We start from the raw sequence: 25,821 nt of genomic DNA, 5'->3' as shown, positions 1-25,821 counted from the left end.
TTTGTTTGAATTTAGTCTTAGTTTTTTCTCTGCTGAAAATAAACAATCATCTTAGTTATGATACATGAAGAAAAAAGAAATAGATGGATGTTACGCCTTTAAGAGTTAAGAAACTTGAAACCTTGTTTGCGCAACAATCAGTGTAGCTCAGAGCCGCCAAAGTGTCTAGACTAGCACATGATGGTAGTCAGCCAATGGCTCCATCGCTCTCCTCGGGGGCCCTGTGTGTGTGTGTGTGTGTGTGTGTGTGTGTGTGTGTGTGTGTGTGTGTGTGTGTGTGTGTGTGTGTGTGTGTGTGTGTGTGTGTGTGTGTGTGTGTGTGACAGGGGGAGAAAAAAGGAAAAGGGGAGAGAAACAGAGAAAGAGAGAGAGATCTGGGTTGCAGTTTGACCAGGTCTGAACACGGAACCAGGAGCATAGTATAAGTCCACGGATTGTTCCTTTGCGGCGCACAAGGATATTTTGGGATTGCATAAAGAGTGCGCTGGAATAGTGGAAAACAACTGGAATTGTGAATGCTGTGAGGAATTGTCTATGGATTTAATTCGCCGAGGAGCAGCTTCATTCATGTCACCAGCGCCGTTGTCGAAGAGTGGATTTGAACGTGTTTCAAAGTCCGAAAACATTTGAGAGCGCGCAAGTTTGTCGCTAGCTATTGTAGCTTTTCGGTCGGATGTTTTGCCGACAAATGCCTCCTAAGTCGGTCTCTCCTGTCTTTGAATAATTACTTGCTCCCCTAAAACTTGTAGTGCTTTTAAAATCCAAAATGATCGGATTGTAGGTCCACTTTGCAACAAACATCGTTCACATGTACTAGACTGCATTCTTCTAAGATGAATGCATTTTGATTTCTGTGTAGTCTTGCATTTGTTCAGTGTTTTTTATTTTTTATGCAATATAACATTGCGCCTTCAAAACTAATGTGGTTTTGCCACCAATATACGGTGCTCTGCTGTGCACGCGCTGCACAGCGTTCGGCGATCATTAATGTTTCGCGACCTCAGAATTAGTTCTAAATCGCGAAGATCTGAACGTAAATAAGAACACATCTTGAGTGTCAAGTTGTCGTATGTTCAGGACGAAACGTGCAGGTCTTGTGCGGCGACTCTGGAGAAGCCGTTTGATTCCAGATAAAGAGGGGGGCGATGGATATGGCAAGAGCGGCGAGGGGTCTCGGGACGATCTGCTTGGCACCAACCCAGAGAAAATTCCCAAGACGGAGTTCGGATCGATGACCCCGAGCGGGTCGCCTGGCGTGGACTATGGGGAAGTGTGTATGAGGAATCCCACTGAGAGCAGCAGTGGCTCATCAGGGGGCATTTTGGACCAAGATGGGGGTACGGCGTGTGTCCTGGAGCAGGGAAGCCCTCGGTCAGTGCAGGACAGCGATTATAGAACAGTCACTTGCTGTTTATTTAAAGATCGGGACCATCACTCTGGATCTAGAAGCCCGGAGGAGTCTCAAGGAAAAGAGCAAGGCTCGTGTCAGTTTGTGCTGAGAAACATTGGTTCATCTCGGGACCCCGGTCCTCTAGAGAGTCAGGAGACGAAATCTCGCTCCGTCATGGAGCAGGAGCTCAAGACCGCCACCTACTCACTATTGAAAAGGCTTAAAGAGAAAACATTGGATACTTTGTTGGAAGCCGTGGAGTCCAAAGGAGGGATGCCGAGCGAATGTGTAATGGTATCGCGGACCGAGTTGCGGCTGGGCGGCCACATGGCACCTCCTCAGCTGCTCATCTGTAAGCTCTACCGGTGGCCAGACCTGCAGCACACGGCCCAGCTTAAAGCGCTCTGTGAGTGCAAGAGCTTTGGAGCTCAGGACGGTCCGGTAGTGTGCTGCAATCCATATCATTACAGCCGACTCTGTGGGCCAGGTAAGCGCTCGCTTTCCTGAGCTTTTTGAGGTGAATATGCTCATGTTGAGAGTCTGATATTTCTTGTGTACTTTAAAATGTTAAATCGACTAGGCCAGTTGTAACTGCGAATAATACATTACTGGATTATTGGTATCTCATTATATTATCTAGAGTTGCTTTACTTGCCACCTGATATATCAGTGGGCTTTCCTCTGGGTGCATTGAAGCTCTGTTATTCAGTTGTACAGTGCCATTCTTTTATTGCAGCTATTGATACAATATAGCAGCTTGGAATTGTTGAAAATTCTACTGTTGCAAAATCAAATGGAAATGTAGACTGGCTTTTCAAGATTAAAATATAACTGATACTCTCAGTAGTATGTAAAAAGAAAATGTTTTACTTGCCTTAAATATTCAGTATTTAATAACAATTTACACACACATTTTGCACCTTGTCCCTAATATACCAGGCCAGATCTTTATATTTTGTGCTACTTCATTATTTACCAACAACTAAGGAAGCTATGGACCGATGGAATACAAAAATACTTATCTAATAGAAAATGCATGGCATTTTACACTCGTGTCCTCTTACAAATGGATGTATTTATTGGACGTTGCTGAACTGACGATAGGCAACATTTTGGATGGTGTTTGTGACCCTGATTAGAGCATGCTGCAAAGTTTATAAATTATCTGCCAGCCAATGGCTTATGTGTTCTCCAAATCATTGCCTCAAGTTATGGAGTAAGAGGAACAGATAACCCATAATGGGCAAGGACAGTTATTATATTTAGTTGTTTTAGACTGGAAAACTATCCTGAGGCTCTAACTATGAATACACAGGCTTAGCATATCTTAAAACTTCATCCAAGAAGTTAGGAGTGCAGACATTTTTAATAAGTCTTCATTTCTATATTTTACTTTGTCAAGCCTTTAGCAATAATATCATTTATTCAACCAGTGGTTTCTTTCCCAATCTCGTTTTATTTAAGATCACTTGTCTGTGTGTGTGTCTCACAAGACTATCTGACTTCATAATGACCAATGTCTAAAGTAGGGTTGTGTCAAGACAAAACAAAATCGATATATCGTGATAAGTTTTCTCATGATATTGTATCGATAGTCTCGACCCATGTATCGGTGTTTGTATTCTATAACTGTCTGTGTATTCATATCATGTAAACACACAACAAAGTTGGCACACTTCCAAATCAATTTAATGAGCACACCAAGCGACAAATGCGTGATGTTTTGAGCTATATGCTCTTTATCAGACATCAGTATATAACTGAAATATATCCAAATGAATTGGAATTGAAATTGAAATTAATTTGTAATCATGATATCGTAATTATGATATCGTGATGTATCGCAATATATCGAATCGTGAAATGTGTATTGTAATACATATTGTATAGTGAGGTGCCAGATACCCAGCCATACTTTAAAGTTTCAAAATTTTAGGTGTTTTGTCATTTGACATATTTAAACTTAGAAAATAGTCAAATAAGCAGATTATTTTTAGTGAACTGCTCCTCACAGGTTGTAAAATCCCGCAGATTTATGGGCTAGCGTTCATTTTAAAATTCCTTGCATTCCTGTGATAGATTGACAATCCTGTTAGGAAAACACTCGGCAACCTGAGACATTTGGCAAACTATAAATCTGTTTTTCTATAATAAATCCTCACATATACTACTGATATTTTAATAACACTAAGACACTACGACCGGCTAAGACTTCAAAACTTTTTGCTCAACATTTTATTGGAGTTTCTCAGAGTAGAGTCGCTTGAGGGAGACAGAAGCCCCCTTCTCTCAACCCCCTCTGTTCTCTCTTATTGGGGCAGGAGTGCAGAGACGCACATAGACAACAGAGCCCTCTCAATCTTCAAACTCCATCAATGGTTTTGACGTCTTTTTTGCAAGGTTAATTTTCACAGACAACGTTAAAGAGAGAAATCCTATTGTTCGGATCTTGCCCTGTGCCTTTGAGAGCATTTAATCACGCAAAACAGTGTTTGAGCAAACATTTCAATGTATTTAGCGAAGCCGCCTACTGTTGTGCTAAAAAGGCTCACACACACACACACACAAAATAAATAATTTACAACAGGATTTGTTTATCAAGATTAGCAATAAAGACCTCTAACTTTAATTTTGTTTTGTGTAGATTAAGGCAGTTTAGGATTTACATGAACTAAAACACGTTTCCTCTCTGAATGATATCACTTTCAAGTTGAGCTTTAAAAGTTGCCTTTTTTCCTGAGGAGTACCCCTCATGCTATTTAGGTGAAGGAGTGGCAGTAATATACAGTTTGCATACAACTGGCGCCAGACTGACTCGCTGTGTATCTGAGTGACTGAGTTAAGGATCCTGCCGTCACTCTTAAAGAGACAGTACACATTATGCTTTTGTTTTGTTTTTTTGCCTCCACGACCAAAAGGCGAGGTTGTTACTTGTCCAGTGACTTTTTCCCTTTGTGCTGTCAAACTTTTCATGGTTTCCTTTGTTTAGTAGGAGTTTTGTGTTTTACTGTAGTTAAAAACTCCATTACCTAACTAGCACCAGTCATTTTTGTATTAATTGTAAATAGCAATTAGTGCATATGACATTTAATGGTGAATCGTCTCAAAAGAATAGGCTTGTACCTTTTTATTATTGTAAGCCTAACATTTTATGATAAGGCTGTTCATGTTTTGATCACTTTCAGATGGGATTTGTCTCAGAAAGACAAAACATTTATAGAAAATATATATTTAATGATTCTCTCATACTATACCCTGTGCATCATTCCATAGTATTTTAAATCCAGGGTGTTTAAGTATCCTGTTTAAATAAAAAATTGAATGTTATGTGTTTATGAAACAGTGTAATGCAGTTTTTGTTGATTTACAGAAACGCAATAGAAAATTAAAAGTATTAAACTGAGCTGCTCTATTTTAAATTGCTTTGACAAAATGAGGAAACATTTATGACTTTGTTTGGGGTTAAATATGTTAAGCAGAGCTGAGGGCACTCCACTTATATTGATAGATGTAAGCATATAAAATTAGCCAAAATATTGAATAAACGAACATACAAGGGACGGGGAAATAGTAGAACTTTGTGAATGAGGTGCGTTAAAATTTTGTGGAAATCTGTGGAGCTTTCTGCAGAATTTTGCATGTGCAGATTCCATGTGGGCCTACAGATAACATATAGATGTTGTAGAGAAGATCACAGACACCTTGCACCAGTTAGTCTTGGTCTCCCAACCTAGTTTGCCCAGATTTTAGTTGTTGAAAAAAATAATCTTTTGTTAATTTGGGCACAAATTATTTCTCCACGTTTTTCAATTCCAATTGTAATCATACTTTTGTCATGTTTTAGAGTCACCCCCTCCTCCATACTCAAGACTTTCCCCCAGCGAAGAACATAAGCCACTGGGTAAGTTTCTGCCTTGTTGTCTCTTTTACACGCAGACTGGATCTAGTTACTGATAAAATATGTGCTTATTTAAGTAGTTAAAAGGCATGTAAATGTATGCACATTCTGAGGGAACAGATGATGGGAGATCATTTACTGCCAAATTTAATAAAATAATCTGTGTAACAAAATAACCTGGCCCCTGTGATGAAGTCAGTGCCATCAGTTGTCACCCACTGGTTGAATCCCTGGCTTTACGGAGAGCCAAAGGGGAAGCAAAATGTAGAACAACATGAAGAATTTTAATGGTGGCAATTAGGCACAGTGACCAGCTGAGAGCCAGTGGAGGCTGCAGCCAATATCCGGCAGGCCCATTTTCAGCATGCCAATCTGGAGCCGGCCTAGGCTCGGCCCTGTTTGTTGTGAGGGCTGCGAGGGCCTGGCACTCGGAAGGCGACTGGGCTGGGATATCCTCTCGGTACCATAGCTTAACATCGGGCACACTGTTGACAGGAGGTGGGGTGGGGAGGAGGTACCATCTGGAATTGATGCTTTGGTGGTTTTAAGCTTGGCTTGTTAATTGTGATTGCTTTTTAGAGACCAGCATAAGTTGCCTGATAACACATATTTATAGTTGTATCATCATTTTGAAAATTATTGTTGAAATTTAAGATCCACACTTAATCAAAATAAGCTCTATACAAGATTGAATTACTTAGGCATGCCTATTTTCCTCAGATCTGTCAGATTCCACACTGTCTTACACTGAAACGGAGGCTGCCATCTCGCCAAACGTCACCCAAGGGGAATTCTCAGGTGAGTCTGCTTATTTAAGATATTTAGGCTTTGAAATTTAGATTTGAGCTTAACCTCTGTGTTAATTAGATTTTTTTGGAATGTTCATGTTAGTGTGGCTTGTAATACAGTTCTCCGACTTGTTGCTGTTTTTCAGTCCATGAGAGCTTCTGTGGTAATATCTTTGTTCAAACAAAAGCTACATGCCTTTAATGGTGAACTTGCACCAGATATTTACTCTTTTTTTTTCTTCTGCAAGAGGGAGCAATGTTATGCATGTTTTTTTCCTGTTGAGGTATTATAAGTTTACAAACATCCTTTTTTTTATCATATGTGTTCTGAAACATTATTCCATGTTCCAGGAATGGAGACAGGTCACAATTACCAATCAAAATTGGGTGCCACTATTCCATAGACATACTGTACAGTGGCCCTAAAAAGTACTTGGTCAATTAAACTTTATACATCCACTAAAAATCACATTGACACCATTTGGCTAAAAGTAATTTGAATGATGAAAGTAAAGTTAATTAAAAAAAAAAAAAGTCATTAGCATAATTTGTTTGCAGATCCCACTTGGTCTGATATTTTGTATTTAATGAAATTACATTCAAACATTTTTAAGTGTGTCAAAAAGTGTCCAGATTTGAGGCTACTGTAGTTTTGTTTTCAGGGCCAAATCAGTTTTAAGGGCCAGGAAGGAGTTAAGTGCTGTGAAAAAATCTGAAAGGTGTAGAAAACTTCTAAACATACCATCTGCTGTCTTAAGCTGTACGGGTTCCCATGGAGTGCATTTGGATAAATGAGCAAACTTTGCAGGTAATTTGGTTTTTATGTTGTGCTTTGCTCCTCCTCATTAAAGGCCATTAGGAGCAGAGAGAGTGCGGTGGAGATAAAGCTCTCATTGTGAGCTCAGCAAGAGGTTCAGTGGGCCGTGTTGGCTGGCCATAGAGCCTGCCTCCCCTCCTCTGTTTTCCTTGAGAAATATTTGAGTGGGATCAAACTGTAATAAGATCCAAGCTCACAGGGACACACACACTCGAGCACACAGTCACGTTATACGCACTGGCCGATCGTGCACACATGCCACACACACAAAAGGAAAAATCCGAAGACACATGCTCACACACAAACACACATATCAGAGCATGATACCCACACACATTCACTCACCCACACGCACACTCACAAAGCTTTTACAACTCTATCTTAACAGAAAGCGAAGGGTGGGCTAGGAGAGAGTTTTTTTTTGTTCCTGTGAAAGGGCCACACCAAGAGTAGAGGAGAAACGGTCCTATCCTGTCTCATGATTTGAGACAAAACACTCTCCTTTCATGGTATGAAATCAACATGCTTCTCCCATAAAACTGAAGCCACACTGTGCATGTGTAGGATCGTGGCCGAAAGAGAAAGGCTAAGGTCTTGTTTTCCACAGCTAGAAATAGCATTCAAAGAGAGAGCAGGTCTTTCCACCCCTTTCCCAGAAGGAGCTACCTCAGCTTGTGGCTTCATGCAAACCCCCCTCTTTACATTCATGCACCCTGTCACCACCACTACACAGGCTGGCGACACTCCCTGTGCAAACAAATCATGTTTAAAGTGCTTACTGAGATTTTGCTCTGTACTGGGTCTGTGAGAACTGTGACTTGCATTTAGTTACATAATAATGCCATTTTTAGTATGCATGCAGGATTTAGTTTGCGTGTTACATTTTAGCTAGAAAAGTTTATTATTTTCCTATGTTGGATTAGGGAAGTGGGCTCAGACATGTATAGCATGTATCAAACTGTAAATGTGAAGTGGAAGGGAAGTTCTTGCTTAAAAAACAGCTTAGACAAATTTCAATGCTATATTAGGCTGGATTGGTGTTGGTTTAGCTGGTGGGCCAACATAGTAAAGGTGAACATGTAAATCAAATAAATAATCAAGGTTATTAACTAATTAACTAATCATGAAAGTCTCAATTACAGCATTCCTTTTAGGTCTACTGAAGTTATTGCTGTGTTATCCATCAGTACCTAGTACTTTTTCATTTAAAAATGCATATATTTTGCTAAGTTTACACCTTTCATCCACACTGGAATGAGGTTTTTCTGCACCGAAAACAGAGACTTTCAAAAATGTTCTCCATTACCACATCCTTTGAATAACGATAATGTTTGCAAACTGACAACGGAGTTCTCAAACGAAAGCAGATTAGTGTGGACGTGGCTTAAGGCGGCGAATGTGAAGTTGATCGTTTAGGCGCTGTCTTAATTTACTGATGGACAAAACAGCAATAAAGTCATTCAGGGAAAGTTCTCAGTTTGTTTCGGATGTGTAGCCTACATAAAGTAGATGACATACAGTTGCCCCACAGAAAGAAAAAAAAAAGGATTTTAATGTAAATTATATTTATCAAAATCACAATATCAAAGAGAAAATAATCTGCAATTATAAACTTATTTTGAACAATTATGAACAATTATGTCATAATCATGCAGCCCTACAACATAGCGATGCGGTTCACCAGCAAAGCTTAGCTGGTTAAACTAGTTAAGATCCCAAAAACACACATGCTGTTTTTTTCTGCTGGACTTAAAATATTTTGATGCAAAGCATTGAATTGACACTTCTACAAAAATGTTCAGTAGTTAGTCCCGTGCTCTCCATTCTATGGAGCTTAAATTGTTGATACACATTGCTGAATTCCACACAAGTTCCACAGAATTCCATAAGCAATCCTCTCCTAATACAAATCAACCTACCCCTATATCACTCTCCAGCACGCAACCCGTAAAGAAGAAAATAGAAAGAAACGATCAATCTAACAGCGTGCAAACATGTGGCCATCCACCCACCCCTGAGTCCCTTATCCCCAACCCACCCACATGCAGGAAATAGTAAAGCTCTTAAAAGTGAGGCCAGGGGGGCCAAAGGTGGGAGGGAAGCAGATTTTTGCCCCCTAGGTGGGTGTAACTCTTGCTCCGAACACTCGTCCACTCTGTCTGACAATAGCAACAAAACACATCTCAACGAGCCTGATGAAAAGTCTCTGCCGCCCAAGGGCTAGATTTTAGAAAACTTGCCGTGGTCGGAAAATAAGGTCTATGGACGCCTGAGATCTAGGGCTATGTCTGTTTTACATCTTTGGTGCCCTGCAGCCTCAATGAGTTTGTTCTAAGCACACTGTATTAGGATTTTCAGCTTACCCTTTATTGCATTTCCGTAATCTCCCCCTGAATGTATTTAGTATTTGGTCTGCGTCAGCTATTGTGAGATCGCATACTGGAATCCGGGCGAATATTTGTGTTTCTTCGAGTTTGTGTTTGCACACGCCTCTGTGATGTATGTGCACTCCTGTGTGTTTGGGTACATCTCTTTCTGTTTGTGTTGTCTGTATCTGGATGTCTAGCTTTCTGTTTCGTGTGCTGGAATTGGCCATCGCATTTTCTTTAAAAGAAACAGTGTTTGTCAGATTGTGTTTACACTATTGCTATTGATTAAGTTTCCAGTATGTTGTCAAAGCATGTGCTACATGTGTGTCTCTAAAAGTGTGCATGTGTGTGTTCGCAGTCACATTCTGTATCTGTGACTGGGTTGTAATTCAGCCCACCTGTTTCCTCGCTCCTTGTTGTGGCCGTGTGAAGATCAGAATTATGCCCTTTGAAGTAGGCCTTATTGCTTCCTGTATAACTGCATGCATGTGAGTTTGTGTTTCCTCCCAGTATTGGGGTTTTTGTGATCTTGGTGGTTCACAAACCCCTGTATTCAAGAGGTGGTCTCCTCATCGCCAGTGCTTGATGTTGACTGAGCATCTAGGCCTTTTGATCAACACTGAGACCTTGATGCAAGCCATACTACTGTCTGCAGAACAGTAGAATTGTTTTTCTAGTAATTATTATCACTCTGTGATGAGGTATCTGACAGATGTTGAGTGAAAGGCCGGCAGGGGCAAGAAAACTAGTGGCTGTTTACAAATTATTATCAGACCAGCCATAGATGTGCTACAGCTGAGATGCACCCTGGTAAGACCACTGGAATTTGTCACCAGATGTGAAAAAGGAAGCAAATCTAAACTGTTTACATGCGTGCAACCATCTTCCGAGACGTCATAATCGGCAAACAGAGTGAGATTGAGTTGTGTCATCACTCTGTGAGAGACCCTGGATCCCTCTCAGGAATCCCACGGTGCCATTGTGTGCATATGTTTTTTATATCTCCACTCTTCCTGGTTTTCCTTGAGAATGTTTAGAATAGAATACTAGCTTTCTACTTACTCAGTACTGTGCAGTATACACTGTATACTGCCTACTTTTTAAAAGAAAATAGTATGTGAAACAGAATACATTATCTAGTGATAAGCACTTCAATCCTTAGTTTGCTACAGTTGTCACATGTTGTCATCATGTTGCATGTCTAATTCAGATAGTATGTCTATATGCACTTAAAAGTTTTCAAATGGGCTAAAACAATAATAAAACGCTTTAATCCGACTGAAATGGTATCAGTCCGATTTTTGCGAAGTGGGACAGACCTAGATAATGCAATTGTAGCTCGACTTCATCCAGCATGTAATTGAACCACACTTGGCCCCAGCATTGTACACTTGCTCCTATAAACAGATGTGGCATGCGGCGTACATTTAACTCTGCATATTACACTTGTGTCATGTATACTTGGACAGACAGATAACTCTACCTTAACTACGCAACAGACCACTGTAGCTTGATTATATCTGTGCATGAAAATGTAGTGAATGAGTGGCATCATGTTATCCTCTTGGAAATTAAAATGTTTATTTGGTTGTATGCTATTCTGAAAATCTTTGGAAAACTGGTGGGAAGGCAGATGGTTGTGGGTAGATGGAAGGATTTTGGAGTGCCATTCTGGAATAAGGAGGAGGAGGAATGGCATGGTCAGGTTGTTTGGTGTTCTGTAATTTTTTTCTTGGTGCTTTGTGATATTTACACTGCTTTTATTGAGCAGACCACAGCCTTGCTGCCATCTATTTGAGGTCTATCAGTGCTGTATGTTTTAACAATATAAATGAATGACAGCCTCATTCAACCTGTAGTGGACTTTACCAAACTGATAAGCATTGTAACTGTAAATTGAAGCCAGTGAGAAGTTAAGTATGAAAGGCATTGATTTCCATGATTCTCAGTGGCAAACTGAACAAAACGGGTAGCATTGCTAGCACAAGGAGCCATTGGTTAATCACAGTATTGATAGGACAACTTTCTGTCTTTGTTTTCATAAAAATGCCATCTTTGTTGTCATACTTGTGCCAGTGTGTGTTTTGTTTTGCTGATAGTCTGATATAAGTGTATTCACACACTCACGTTCTCACTAAATCGTACAGACACAACCAAGCATGGCTTTTTTTGATAAACTGGCATCACTAAATACATGCCAGTCGGCGCTTAGGTCTGACCTCATTCCTGAAGTGCATGGCAAGGACTCCTGGAATTGCATGGCACAATTAAGTGAGTAATCAAGCATGTGATGGCATGCTGATTACCACTGATTTGATTGCATCCATAGATTTTCAACAGCCTTAAAAGGCATGTGATGTCTGTCCCTCAATTTGAATTTATTAGCTTGTCCACAGACGTCTGAAAATAGCTGGACAGTATTTTGAATTTTTTTTTTTTGCTGTCAAGGCCTAAATCATTCCTATTTGGTACACTCTGGGCTATTATAAATGAAAATTAATGTCACTTATTTACTCACCCTTATTTCGTTATAAACCTCTATGAATTTCTTTGTTCCATAAAGCAAAAAAGGAGACATTTTGAAGAATTTTCACATTGCTCTTATACATGCAATTAAAGCATACACTGACCAGGGACTGTAAAAAAATAATTAAAAAAAACCCCACCATAAATGGACAATAAAGTAATATTTACACTTCATTCCATGTCTTCTGAAGCCATACAGTACAATGGCTTTGTATGAGTAACAGATCGAAAATAAAAATGTTATTCACAGGAGATCTTCCCTTTTGCTGTAGCTATCAAATCTTATTAGAACTTCCGCGTATTCAAACTTCGAATGCCTTTGAAAGACATGAGGGTGAGTAAATTACAACTTTTTCATTTTGGGTGAACTATCCCTTTAAGCCTCTGAACCTGAGCAAGATCATAATGAAAACATTGACATTTTGTATGCAATGTGAAGGCTGTACTAAACTGCATTTTCTCCATTGCTAAGGAAATCTGTGATGGTCGGAATGACATCAACTGGATTACATCATGGACAGCAGAACATGAATGATGAATTATATAACTTAAAGAGCCTAAACAGCTCTGCAGTGGAACTGTTTGAATTTTAGCCATCCTTTCCATTCTTTTTTAAAATTCATGCCAGTCTATATTATTCAAGTATGACAGAAAGACAGAACAGCCCCACATACACATCCTACCCTGCCTCTACATCAAAGTCTATATGTTACCTTGCTAGTGAAAAATAAGCCTCAGTGGGGTAGACAGTGAGGCCTTATCGGTGCGGGGGCCACCCTTTTGCTCTCCCCCCTTATATTCCCTCACCTCAATGAGCCTTATATCTCTCTCCCCCAGTCTCTCTTTCCCTCCTTTACCCCCTCTCCCCCATTCCCGTTGCCTGACACAGGGCCTCAGGTTTCCACCGCAGTCCCAGAGCCTGCCCACACTCCCCCAGGGCTCCGAGTGCTCCAGGATACGGGATGTGGAAATAATGTGACTGGAGTACTTCCACCCTGCCTCCAGAAAATGAGGTTCTGCGGATTGTTTATTTGAGGGGAAGGAGGCCTCAGTCAAACATCCTGTTTTAAAAAGCTTGCCTGGGTTTTGTAGCACAGGGGCTGCTCAACTGCCCCTTTGACGGCAGGGGGAAGCTGAGGAATGTTAAAGAAAAGGCCAGTGGCCTGGAGGTGATGGGTTAGAATGTGTGTTTACAGTATATGCATGTGTGAGAGAGTATGTGTGTCTGTGTGGCATATTTTGTTGATTTGTGGCATTGATTTCAGTTTTATTTTGACTGAGAGATGCAGAGCATGCAAATAATAAATATATATTCCACAAACACAGGCAGTACTGTGCTGTCATGGCTATACCATACGGCTCTCCTTGAGTGTGTGTTCCTGTCCTGAATGACTGGCTTCCTCTTCCCCTTGCATAACACACATAAACAAGGCACAAGACATGCTCATCAACCAATAGAGGACAGCTGAAATAGTCACACCTCTACTGTATGCCATAACAGATTCAGAAGAAATATATTTATCATCATGTTTTTATGTCTAAGTAGGATTGTATCATGTTTGTGTCTTTGTCTATGAGTTTACATGTGTGGGTGCTAGGGCTGGTGCACATTCATATTGATACAGATTTCCCGATTCGATTCACAAGCTCTCGATTGGATCCGATTCTGATTTCTATGGGTATATTTCATTTATAATGTCAAATGTTTCTTACATATGAAAGAAATTCTCTCTCAGGTTATGGTGTTAATTGTATTAAAGACTTTCTAACTATTATGAACTATATTAACTAAATATGAATGTAAAAAAATGTATTTTGCATAATTTCGTTCACATTTTAGCTTTTAATTTTTAAATGTACACATCCATGTATCCCATTAATAAATAGCTATGTCTTGAAATTATATATATATATATATATATATATATATATATATATATATATATATATATATATATATATATAATGTATGAATATACAGTATAGTTACAATGTTTAATTTTTACATGCATAATTTGTACTGTTTTCAAGTATCATTGATACTGTATGTAGAACAAGTGCTAAAACAGCAGTCTCTTTAAGAATTGTGGCAGTTCAGAGAGCGTCTCACAGAAGGGTTTTGGTTGAGCACATATTAACGAGAGTGGAGTTGCATGGCTTCTTTTCCGTATCCGTGCTATGTTTGATTAAAATTAAATGTCACTATTTTTTTTTTCATCAAAAACTGAACAGAAAGGGTATTAAATGAAACATTATTCAATGACAAATGGATTGCGTGGATCTCGTAGTTGGACGCATTACACTGAACGAGTCAAACCAAACATTTACTCTCAACCTGCAGTCAAGGATCTTGTAGCTGAACTTCTTCGCCAATATACTATTCAATAACTGGTGAGTGAAATCTGAAAATTTACCAGCCAGTGGCTAATCAGACATTTTTAGCTGCATAGCACAAAATTTTGTCACATATGTGTTTGACCAAACACGCATTGTAAAGGGTTGTCACATAGAGTAAAAGATCGATCTTGGGATTTAAGAATAAATATCGAAGATTGCGATGCATCGGAAAATCTATATTTTTATCCAGTCCTAGTGGGTGCATGCAACTTAAATCCCTTTATTTTTCAGGGATATTAGATTATAATTTTCCTTTTGGTCTTCTACACATTGTTTGTTATAAATATTTCAAGATTTGAAGCATTTTGGAAAGAGAGAGAGTGAGATGGAGCTTTTTTGGAAGAGCTCAGTAGTACACAAAATCAATATCAAGAATCACTATTTGGTTCATGGTTGGCAATTTGGTAGTAGCTCTATCTTGTAACTAGTGTGGCATTTGTTTCAGTCTGGCATATTTCGACCTCTTTTTGGCTAACTGAAATGTTGTTCATCAAGTACACTGTGTATTTGCTCTGAAAATAGGTCAGCAGACATCAACAGAAACTTTAAGGATGCCTGTTCAGTATTTATTTGTCCTCTAATGGCAGTAATATCAGGTGTTGAATGAACAGTAGCTTAAGATTGTTATATGCTTTATGTCCGCACAAGCATTAGTATGTACGTGCCAGAAGTGACATCATCATCCAATTTTTGTCACCTTGTACACTTTTGCATGTGGTGCATGAATCTCCTTAATCATTTACCAAAATCTGAAGGTACATCACCACACTGAGCTTGTTTAAAAAAAATGCAGTCCATTTGTACAGGTTAAACTAATCAGTTCCTAACTGACCCCACCCCCACCCATGGAAAATAATGATGCTTTGGGAAGGCTGGGGCAAGCCATCTCTCCTCTCCCTCCACCCAGCACGCCGCTGCGCCTGCCTGCCTCCTCCAATAGAGCCATTCATTCAGTCCAGGCCACGGGGTTAGGGAAACAAATAAAGAGGCAGCCATGCCATTAAAAATGTATGGAATGTCCAACTGTTAGTTTAGTTTCAGCGAGCCTCCTCTCAAGGCTGCGGAAGGGGGAATAAAACTGTGAGTGTCACTGTAAAAGCTTTTGCTGGTCTCAGCTGGCCCATGCCCAGGGGACCGGGCTGAAAAAGATGGCCGTAGTGGATGCAAAGGCTTTTTTATTTTCTGACCGGTTTCGGTGCCCCAGTAATTATAAATTCTAGAGCCTGGCACCAGGGGCGGACGGATCGTGATTTAGGCCTGCGGTTTGATTGCCTGGCTAAAATAAAGTGAAGAATGTTTTCCCCCCTTCCTCCCCAGAGGAACATTGACAGTTGTGCAGGGACCTATGGCAGTCAGTATTTTTAAAACTGGGAGAGCCAAAGCATTCCTCTGGCCTGCAGAAAGCACTGTGTGGATTAACTGCAGGGACCCATGGAGTCCAACATCCTTACGTTAACCTTCATTAAGAGCATGCATGGAGAAAACAGACACTGTGTGTGTTTTTGTATGTGTGGCACAATTAGGGTTGCAATGGTATGAGATTTTCACGGTACAATAACTGTCTCAGAAAATATCACGTTATACGGTATTACACATTTATTATTATCAGTTACAGTGACCCTTAAAGGAGTGAAAACAGAAGGGTTTGTTTTTTGGTTGAACAAACACTTTATTATAATTGAAACTTGAAACTATTTTTTTTTTAATGGAAGTATGTGTAAAAAAAAGTCTCCCTTTTGAAAATAAATAAGAAAGCTAACAGAATTATAATAATAGGTAGGTGCGCGACAGCACAGCCAGACTGCTCCTGTCTGTACCTTTAACTCAGTGGTTCTCAACTGGTTTTGCTTCAGGACCCAGATTTTACATTGGAAATCAAGTGGTGACCCACCATAGTAAAAATGTAATCTGTATTTAATGTACCCTGGGTCGCATTTCCTTTTATGTTGCATAGTTTTGTTCATGGTTTTCAAGTACAAGGACATGCATCAAGTGACATTATTTTTGTTGTTGACGTCAACAACAAAAGCTACAGGAATTTTCTCTCCCCCCTTTTAAAAATTGAAGAGCATATTTACTTATATGAGCCCATTATTATCCCATTTGTTTCCAAATTTCAAGCAGAACATACATATTACACAGGAGGAAGGCTCCTCATTACCATGGTTAGGTCAGTGTAACTAGTCTTAAATAATAGTAATAATAATAACTAATTATAGTATTTATGAAAAAATAAGTACTAGCTGAAACACATCTTGAAACTTTAGCTACTACTGCCACTGTTGATATTAAATGTGGTCTAATAGGTTCTACCTTTAGATTATTTCATATGAAACTATAAAAAAATTTCAAAATATAACTACTTACTTTTACTCATGTAAAATCATGAAACAATTTTGTAAAGTTGAAGCATAATGAAAAAAAGAAATGAGCGCATAGCACAGTGTTGCTCTTTTCCTCAGTGCTGTTTGGCATGTAAGGGCAGCCTACTGTTTGATGGGTTTGACTTGACTGCCTCCGTAACGCTTTAAATGTCTGCGCTCTGCGCTCTGACCCCAGCTTGGCTGGGATATGTGAAAAAAATTAATTCACTGTATATGTGCAAATGTGTAATGTGTGATAAATAAATAAAATTATAATTAATTAAACTAAAGTCTCACTAGAATTGAAATTGGTCACATCAGTTTTGAGGACTGCGTTCTGCAATATCGAGGGAAGCCCGGTTGTTGCGCACGCGCCAGAGAGAAGAGCATATCATGATCGCGAGCTGGTTCCGTTACACTCGCACGAAAGTGCAGTTGAGAAGCCTTTAGCCTTTGTGAGATTATCATTAAATCTGCCTCAGCAGTCCTAAATAGGCTATCACTTGGGCGGCCGCCGAAATAGCTTCAATGGGAGAACCATGGCATTGTTCTTTCCCTGCTGTCCGCGACCCAGTCCGAATAGACCTGCGACCCACCAGTTGAGAAACACTGCTTTAACTCACACACACACTCAGTTATGTCAGACACCCTCGCCTCGCTTCTCTCTGACATTTTCTCTGCTGCATGTGTGTGTGTGGCGCAAGTTGACAAGTCTGACAGGCAGACGAGGAGGAAAGGAGATGCGCATGTGCAGGTGAGATTCTCCGTCCGGTTGCATTTTTTTTTCTTAATAACGTAGATAAGCAAATGTACATGGTATGATAACAGTCAATTTTCATACTGTGGTATACCGTGAAACTGGTATACTGCTACAACCCTAGGCACAATGGAGCTCTAATGTTTAGAGATGTGCAAAACTACAACTACACTATTTTCGGTCATCTACCTGAATGACTAGTCAACTAAAGGAGATAAGGAAGCCCTGTATAAGTAAGCTGGTTTCGGGTTCACATGATCCTAGCATTGCATTTCTAAGGGGGGCTTTTACAGAAAACACATTCAAAAACAGCTTAACAGACGATCATAACAGAATGCAGGGGTCTCAAGACACATTTTTAATAGTTGGACTATTTTTAACTTGACTCAGCATTTTGAAAACTCAATGCTTTCTGTGGATGCAAAAACTGTTTAAAATGTGATGCAGTGCCAAGACACCCATCTGCATGTTTATAGCTATACTGGCAGCGACTTAAAGGGGATGAATTTAAAGATGCCATATTTCCGAGGGTTTTATCGTGCAAAATTGTCTTGTGACTAAAGCTCAACACGAGGCCAGCACACTATTTAAAACCCTGCCACTAAAATATCAAACCTAAAAATAAAGTATATGAAAAAGTCTAGAATAACTAGTCAACCTCACTAATTGATTAAATGGTTGTTCAACGACTAGTTAACCTTCGTGACACATCCCTACTAGTGTTTAAATGTTTCTTTCTGTATGACCAGAGCTTTTTTTTAAGTATAGTGTGAGTAATAATCTGATGTAATGTTTTTCACTGGATGCATTTGTCACAGTGCATTTGAGGTTCCTGTCTTTTTTATGTTTCATATGTCAATTTGGCTTTCTGTTTTTTCTTTCCACAAGTTTGACCAAACAAGCATGATCTGCGCTCCTTTTAGAAATGGGTGCTACAATCAAAAGGGTTGAAAGCAGTGCACACTTGTCAGACTAACTCATTTTGTCATCAGCACATTTTTGGATTTTTCCAGAGCACCATGGGGAGTGTTTTGTTTTTTTCCCCCTTGTGTTTGCTACCTGAAAATATGGAAATATTAATCAGACTAAACGAGTGGGATCCGTTTGTGAATCATCACAAGGAACTGAGCTCACAAGGGGGAATTCAGTTGTACCCTCACAAAAGACAGATCCTTGTACTAAACTACGAAGACGTAGGGTGCTTTCACACTTGGTTCGATTACTTGGGCCGAACCCAAGTTCGTTTCCTCCTTCCTCCCCCTGCTTCTTCTGGTCTCTGTTCACATCATATTATTTGGGTTCGAACCACGGTCTGATTACATCATCAACGTGAGTACAAGTGGCAGCTGTTTATCACTGTAAATGGGTAACAACTATGGAAGAAATCAGCTTCAATGTGTTATTAAAGTATTTGAATGTTTGGATTTACCACCAAACCTTTACATGCACAGATATGTAAGTGCAGCGTAGTTCTAGCGGGAAGACTAGCAACTGTACATCATCGCACCATTAGCTAGAACTCCTAGCCAATCACATGTAAGCCATTGCTTTATAAGTTTGCTCACAATCTATCACATTGCTGTTTCAGTGTGCTAACGCGGCAACCTCCATCACCCCACCACCACAATTCGAGTCCCGTCCTGCACGGTGGTTGGCTCCTTGCCCCTGCCTCCTATCTCCGGCAGGATATGACAGTTCAGAGTACAACTTCTTCGGACCGCCAGACGGGGCTTACGCCAAAGAGAGACATTACATTTCTGTTTTATATTCATCAAATAAATGTCATCTTAAATTTCACTCAAGTCTGCGAGTCTTCCTGATAGAACGACACTTATGTTTGTCTCTCGGATGCATTTAATGTGTCATGATGTGGAAAATGTTAGCGTTTGTCTGCCGTGAGCCTGCGAATGTGTTGTAAGAGATGTGAAGAATGTGAGCTGCTCTCTGAAGGGGATTTATTTGGAGACAAGCAGGTATGAGAAATGCATTATACCATAATAATTGTGATCGGGAGCCTGCAAAGATGCAAATTATACGTCATCACAAATGGTTCACTTCCGCGATTTGGTACTATTGCGTTCATATCAGCAGTGAACTGTATTGGAGTTCACATGAACCGTACCCCAGACCACCTTTTCAAGCGGACCCAGGTGCAGTACGCAGGTGTGCACCAGGATTCGGAAAACAGCGTTCACATCATCTAAACGAACCAAACTTTGACGACATTCGAACTCAGGTGTGCACCAAGAGTGCTAGTGTGAAAGCACCCTTAAGGCCTTTGCACACCAGAGGTGACGCGATATTGCAAAATGCAGACAAATGGTCCTTTCAGATTAAAAGCGTGGCGAATGATCGCCGTTAGCACATTCACGCCTTTACAATAGGTGCCGCTAATCAACAAGCAATTTTACCCCGGTACGGAAGGTGGTGCAAAGCATCTTTCAGCTGGTGTTCCCTCCGCCCATCATGGATGAGAAGAAGAACATCTCAGTATGAAAGACAAAGTTCTCTAGCGAGCTGATTGAAAAAATAAAGCACATTTTCTACAAGCTGCAGCAGATGACGAGTTTGTTGTTGATTTGCTCAACGAGAAAGAAACCTTCATGCCACTTTCACACACTATTTAAATTCACCTGAAGAACAAGTTAACTGATCATGTATAGGCTGTATCAGGAGCGTCATGCACTTGTTTTTTGGAGGGGGCACCAAGGTCAGCCTAAACTATAGATGTGTGAATAAAGATTTTTGCCACATAAATAACCATTTAATTTAATTATCGAAGATAAAAATTTGTTTTTGGAATTTCAAATGAACCATTCAAAATCCACTTGGCTCACAAATCTAAGGGGGCACATTTCCCCTCAGTCTAAATGGGCATGATGCCTCTGGGCTGTACCACAGTCTGAGGGGTGATTAGAAAGTATCGAGTGTGAAAATAATATTAACTTTAAAACAAATGTTATCAGTTGGAACAAGATTATATCTTATTGCCATGTACAGTACATCTACCTGTGTTATTTGCATTTGTTCAAAAATCTGCATGTTGCGAGTTAAATGCATTAAATAAAATGCAAAGGCAAAAATGCAGCAATATGAAATACATTATGAAGACAATCTACGTAAGATCAGAAGGTTTTTTTTAATAGGATGCAAGGCAGTGATGCAGCAATGTTAAGCCATATTTATTTATTTATTTTTTTCAGTTTTTAACACATCCTCAATGATGTCTAGTGCATTCAAGCTATACATTATTTTTTTTACCAGCTCATGTTTTCCCTGAGAGTCAAACCCACAACCTTGGTGTTGCTAGCGGCACAGTCTACCAGGAATAAAATTGCACAGTTGTTGCAATATAGTCAACTCCTTCTAGTAACTAAAGAAGAAGCTGTCTGTTTTTCTTTGCATTTAAGAGCCCTTGATCCCCACGCTAATGACTCCAAAACAGATAAGGAAAAGAGACACAGAGGTAGAGAGAGAGACAGGCCTGGCGATCAAACTGCAATCACTCACTCTTTCACTCACTTAGCCGCAGCGCATTCTCTGATCTGATTAGTGGTATGACGAAACACACTGTACCTGTTTTAGTTTGCCCTGTTGGTCAATCTAAGCATGGAACAAAAGACTCCCTCAGAGACACAAAACGGGATTTGTGCGCACCAGAGAGCAAGAGGAACATTAAGTTGATCCACACTAGCTTGACCTTTTCTATATGTCCAGAGTTTGGTCTCTCTTACTAAATGCAATTACAGCCCTCAATAGGGAGTTTGTGCCATACCTCAGTGGCCCTTATTGAGGATTTTGAAAACCCACAGCAAACAGGTCTATTAACTTCTGCTTATTGTGGTGTACTGCAGAGTTTCGAGTGGTTTTCTGATGAAAAATGTGTCTGTGTCTATTAAAGTATGTGGTTGTGGTGTGCTTCAAGGTTCTTTCACCAGACCTACTGGCTTCTGTTTTTTTTTTTTTTTTTTTTTTTTAGTTAACCTTTGACTAAAATGCAAATTGCCAGGTCCTAAAATTATAATTTGGTTCTTTTGATTTTGGAGTATGAAAAATGAGAAAAAAATAAAAAATAAAATATATACATATATATATATATATATATATATATATATATATATATATATATATATATGGAAAAAAAATTATGGTCATAGATGTAGTTTATATTTTCTTTATGGAAAATATAATTATATATATAATTTTTCTTTTTTTTTTTTCTGTATTTATTTGAGGTTAAATGAGTCTAGGACATTGTTTGACCTGTTTCATGAGCATCACCCAAGTACACACATTTTCACGTGCATAACTCAGAAAACAGTTCTGCTTGTGGATATCTAGTTAACTTGATACTAGTTGTATCTTGATACTAGTGCCTCAAACTTTCAAAGTGCCTCAAACTTTCAAAGATTTGATGCCACTAACTTTGCAAACTTTGCAAATCCAGTGATATTTCATCCTCAAAGGCACTCTTGGCTTCCAGGAAGACAGATAAAAAAAAACCATCTGTGTCTTAACTCCAGAAAGTTGTCTAAAGCCAGCCAATCAGATTAGAGCTTGCCAGATTCACTGTCCGGTTTTGTGTGCAATATGGATCAGATGGTCAGTGAGCGGACTGTGGGTGGTACAGTACATCGGCTTGCCATCTGAGTCTGAGACTAGTCTCGTTTAGTCTTTTCTCTATCTGACAGGCTTTCCTAATGCGAACCTTCTACTCTCTCTCCATCTATGTTGACAGGCCTGAGGTACCAGAACTGCTAGCTCCTGCATTTTTAATGGGCGAACATAAACAATTTACTTTGTTTTAGAAAGCAGTTGTGTAGCTACCCCATGTGAGTGCGGCTTCAACCTTTTGTGACTGAAACAGAATGCGAAGACGGCTTGGCTCCTGTCACGATGCATTCACTTGAGTGTTTATGATCTACTGGACCAATCAATATCAGGCCATCGTCTGAGCTGAGAGTGTGTCCATCACCTTGCAGACGTGCTGTATCCAAATACATAGCTTTCCCTTAAGTTAACCTGACCTCAGGAACTGTCTGAAATGCTAGCGTGGCTCCCACTCTGAAACTGTACCTGCTGTGTAACGTTCAGCTGTCAGAGCCCATTTCCCCATTAATGTACAGCAGCTTGATATCTTTTATGACAGCAACAGTTGTGGGGAACTCCAGTTCTCTTTGATAAATTACACTTAATAGATAATAATCACTTGAATAATAGTTTATCTTTGTTTTCTTATCTTTATTCCTTGGATGATCATTGTTAAAAGGTGTCAGTTTTTATAGCATGATGTAACCTAAAGTTCTGTCATCATTTACCCACCCTCATGCAGTTCCAAAGCCGTATGACATACTTTCTGTTGTTGATGCTGCTATGTTTTCCATACAAGAAAGTGTATGGTGACCGAGGCTGTCAGTCCCTAACACTAAGCCTAACATAATTTTGTGTTCCGCATAATAAATAAAGTCATTTTGAACAACATGACAGTGAGTAAATTACAGAATTTTCATTTTTAAGTGTACTATCCCTTTTAAAGATCTGGGATGGTAACCGAAAGGTTGAAGGTTCAAACACTAGATTGTCACATGTAAAAAGTGTACTGCACATTGCTTTGGATAAATGTGTCAACTAAATGACAAATGAGTAATTAGTGAAAGGGTCTCAAAGTTCGTTGAATTTTTATGGCTTACACTATTGACATTTTCATGGCTTCTTAGATACATTGCAGAATCTGCCTTTAGTTCAGCCTGCTGAAACCGAAAATCTTTCCCATGTTTCCCTAATAGAAGCAGCAGCCGTTTGGTGTTGAGAGGGAGCTGTAGATAGTCTGTATTTCTGGGAGTTTGTCCTTCACACTGCCCTGTCTGTTCTCATGGTAAAGGAATTCAGTTTGGATCCCCCAGTCCTTCTGGCTAAGTTTTGCCTGTGGAGATCAGTACACAGGTCTGTGGGTCTTCACACCACTTGATTGTGCTGTGGAAATCACTGCAGAGGCCCACCGATCTGACCCAGGGAGACTGCATACTTGTTCATGAGTTGCTCTGGACTCAGATTGCCCATGTGTTAAAATGTCAACACTAGTGAGTTTGTTCTGCATTTTTTGAAGCTATAGAGGGAACTAGAAGATAAAAAGCCACACGTGCCCCCTAAGAGCTCCCCAGAAGCAATAATAATTAAATTGCAAAAGTGTTGTATGTTTAAAAAGAGTAATGGACCCTTTTCACATTTCCAGGTTTGGAACGCAAAAATAAACTGTAGTGTGTAAAGTTCTATATCAGTGAATGGGAGACCACAGCAAATTAAATTTTTGCTTTCCCTTTCGCTACAAAAGCAAAAGAAAAAATCTGCTATTTTCCACGACTTCAAAAGAGGAAAGAAATGGAGTAAGAAATAAGATGGATTTCGAAGAAGAGAGAAAGATGCCAAATTTACTGTCACTTCTTCATCAGATGTATTTGAAATCCCATCACATTATAATTGTAAAAATGGAAAATATTAAAACATTTGCTAGATAAGGAATAAACATGTCATCACAGTCTGTGAAAAGGGTCCATTCACATGTCCAAATCAGTCCAATCTAGTCTCACCTTTTGCAGATAATTTGATTTATAGGAAGAGCTTACCCAGAACCATTGTTTTAAACTCATTGTTTTTCCCCATGGAACACAAAATGAGTGGACCCACTTTATATTAGGTGTCTTTAACTACAATGTATTTAAACATTGATACAATGAACTTATTATGTACATACGCATTGTACTTGTATTTAAAGTACATGCATTTAATTACATCTGTAGTTACACTGTTTACCTTAACCCTAACCCTAAACCCTAACCAGTACCCCTAAACCTAACCCTACCCCAATCCTTACCCTAAACCCTAACACCTACTCCTAACCCTACTCCAAAACCTACCCATACCTCAACCTTAGGAGCAGCAAATGTGAATCTTGTGAGAATTTTGCAGAACAGAATTTAGTTACACAATAAGTACATTGTATTGTATGTATTTTAATTTTAGTAAATAGTAGTTAAAGACACCAAATATAAAGTGGGTCCAAATGAGTTATTATGTAAAATGACCAAGCTCCTCTTGTCCATACAAAGAAAGTACACGCATCAATGGCTATGCAGTATTTGCTTGGTTTATTTTAAAAATAATTTATTTAGATTTTAACTCGAGGCCCACTCACACTCTAAACAAAAATCTATACCAGTGAGATAAAGCATCATAATTTAGTAATAATCATGGTTTCTCTCTAAAACACTTATATAATTCTAATAATATCTAGACACCAAGTAAATCTACCATTTAAGGCATCAAGTAAGCCAGAGCCACTACTGATGCCCTCTGAAAAATAGAAGTGCATGACGCTTGAATATGTTTCTCTCTTCATTGATTTATTAACTCTGTTTGTCGGTCAGCATTAATGCTATAGTTCCTTCTCACAGAAATGAAAGAGAGAGAGGGAGAACAAGTTGCTGTAATTTCTATGTTGTTGTATTTCTCTCAACATGATTCCATTGCTTTCACTTCTGACTGTATATTGTCTCACCACTTTACGGCCTTACAATGGCAACAAGGAGCCTGTGAAAATACTAAAAACTCACCAATGTAATGAAGTAAGCGAAAGAATGGAAAAGAGAGAGAGGGTCAAAGAGAAGGAAACTCATCTGTGTGAGAGTGCAGCCCCAGTTAGTGCGTCTGGCTGATAAAGCAGTCTTTGATGGCGGAGATAGCACAGACGCCAGCCTAAATGTGGCCCGTTAGTGTGTTATAAGTTGTGCTGTAGTGATAGTTGTCTAAAAAATCAGAGCCATACCAAAGAGAAGCAGGAGGGAGGGAGATACGTCGGCATTGTTTATTGTTTCACTTTTTTTCCCTGGTCCAGGCAACCGTAATTTCATAGAATTGCTTTTCTCTCTGACCTCAGTACAAAGAATAATGCCCAGGCCTGTCAAGACTGGCGTCAAAAGATGAATTCTGTCCACCATAAAACTTCACTGTACTCTCTCTCTCAGTTTCTTCTGCTCACATAAACACTCTCTGTCTTTCTCCCCCTCTGCCTGTCAGCCCAGTGGTACAGTCTAATAGCTGGAGGGAATCTAATCCTTGGCACAGGATAAGAGATTTAGACTCCCACTCTGTTCCTTCCCTCTCTCTCTCTCTCTCTCTCTCTCTCTCTCTCTCTCTCTCGCTTGCTTGCTCGCTCACAGTTCAGTTCAATTCAAGAAAGCCTCACTGCCATGTATGTTAGGATCACATTATTTCCAAAGCAACATTGTCTCTCTCTCTCTCTCTCTCTCTCTCTCTCTCTCTCTCTCTCTCTCTCTCTCTCTCTCTCCCTCTCTGGTTAAAGGGTCTGGCAGGAGTGCTGTGGAGGAATGAGTTCATCTTTTCAGAATTCCCTGGATTGGAGGGGATGAAAAAGACAGAGATGTGGGCCTGTAGTTTGGTGGGAAGAGATGACAAGCTGCTGTTTTTTATGTCTCTCTTGCTCTGGATCTCCCCTATGG

At 39.6% G+C, this 25,821-nt stretch overlaps 1 protein-coding gene across 1 annotated transcript in view; it reads left to right on the top strand.

Annotated features, from left to right (window-relative positions):
• The first annotated feature begins 309 nt into the window (after nt 1-309).
• LOC127456000 (mothers against decapentaplegic homolog 6-like) overlaps nt 310-25,821 on the top strand; it is a 33,414-nt gene continuing 7,902 nt past the window's right edge. Inside the window, exons 1-3 of the mRNA XM_051724266.1 lie at nt 310-1,877; nt 5,235-5,291; nt 6,009-6,086. Coding sequence (XP_051580226.1) covers nt 1,070-1,877; nt 5,235-5,291; nt 6,009-6,086 — 943 coding nt within the window. The 5' untranslated portion in view covers nt 310-1,069. The remainder of the gene's footprint in view (nt 1,878-5,234; nt 5,292-6,008; nt 6,087-25,821) is intronic.

Source organism: Myxocyprinus asiaticus, chromosome 18, assembly GCF_019703515.2.
Source record: "Myxocyprinus asiaticus isolate MX2 ecotype Aquarium Trade chromosome 18, UBuf_Myxa_2, whole genome shotgun sequence".
NCBI lineage: Eukaryota > Metazoa > Chordata > Actinopteri > Cypriniformes > Catostomidae > Myxocyprinus > Myxocyprinus asiaticus.
The sequence above is the reverse complement of the archived record's forward strand: the minus strand, read 5'-3'. Positions and strand labels throughout refer to the sequence as shown.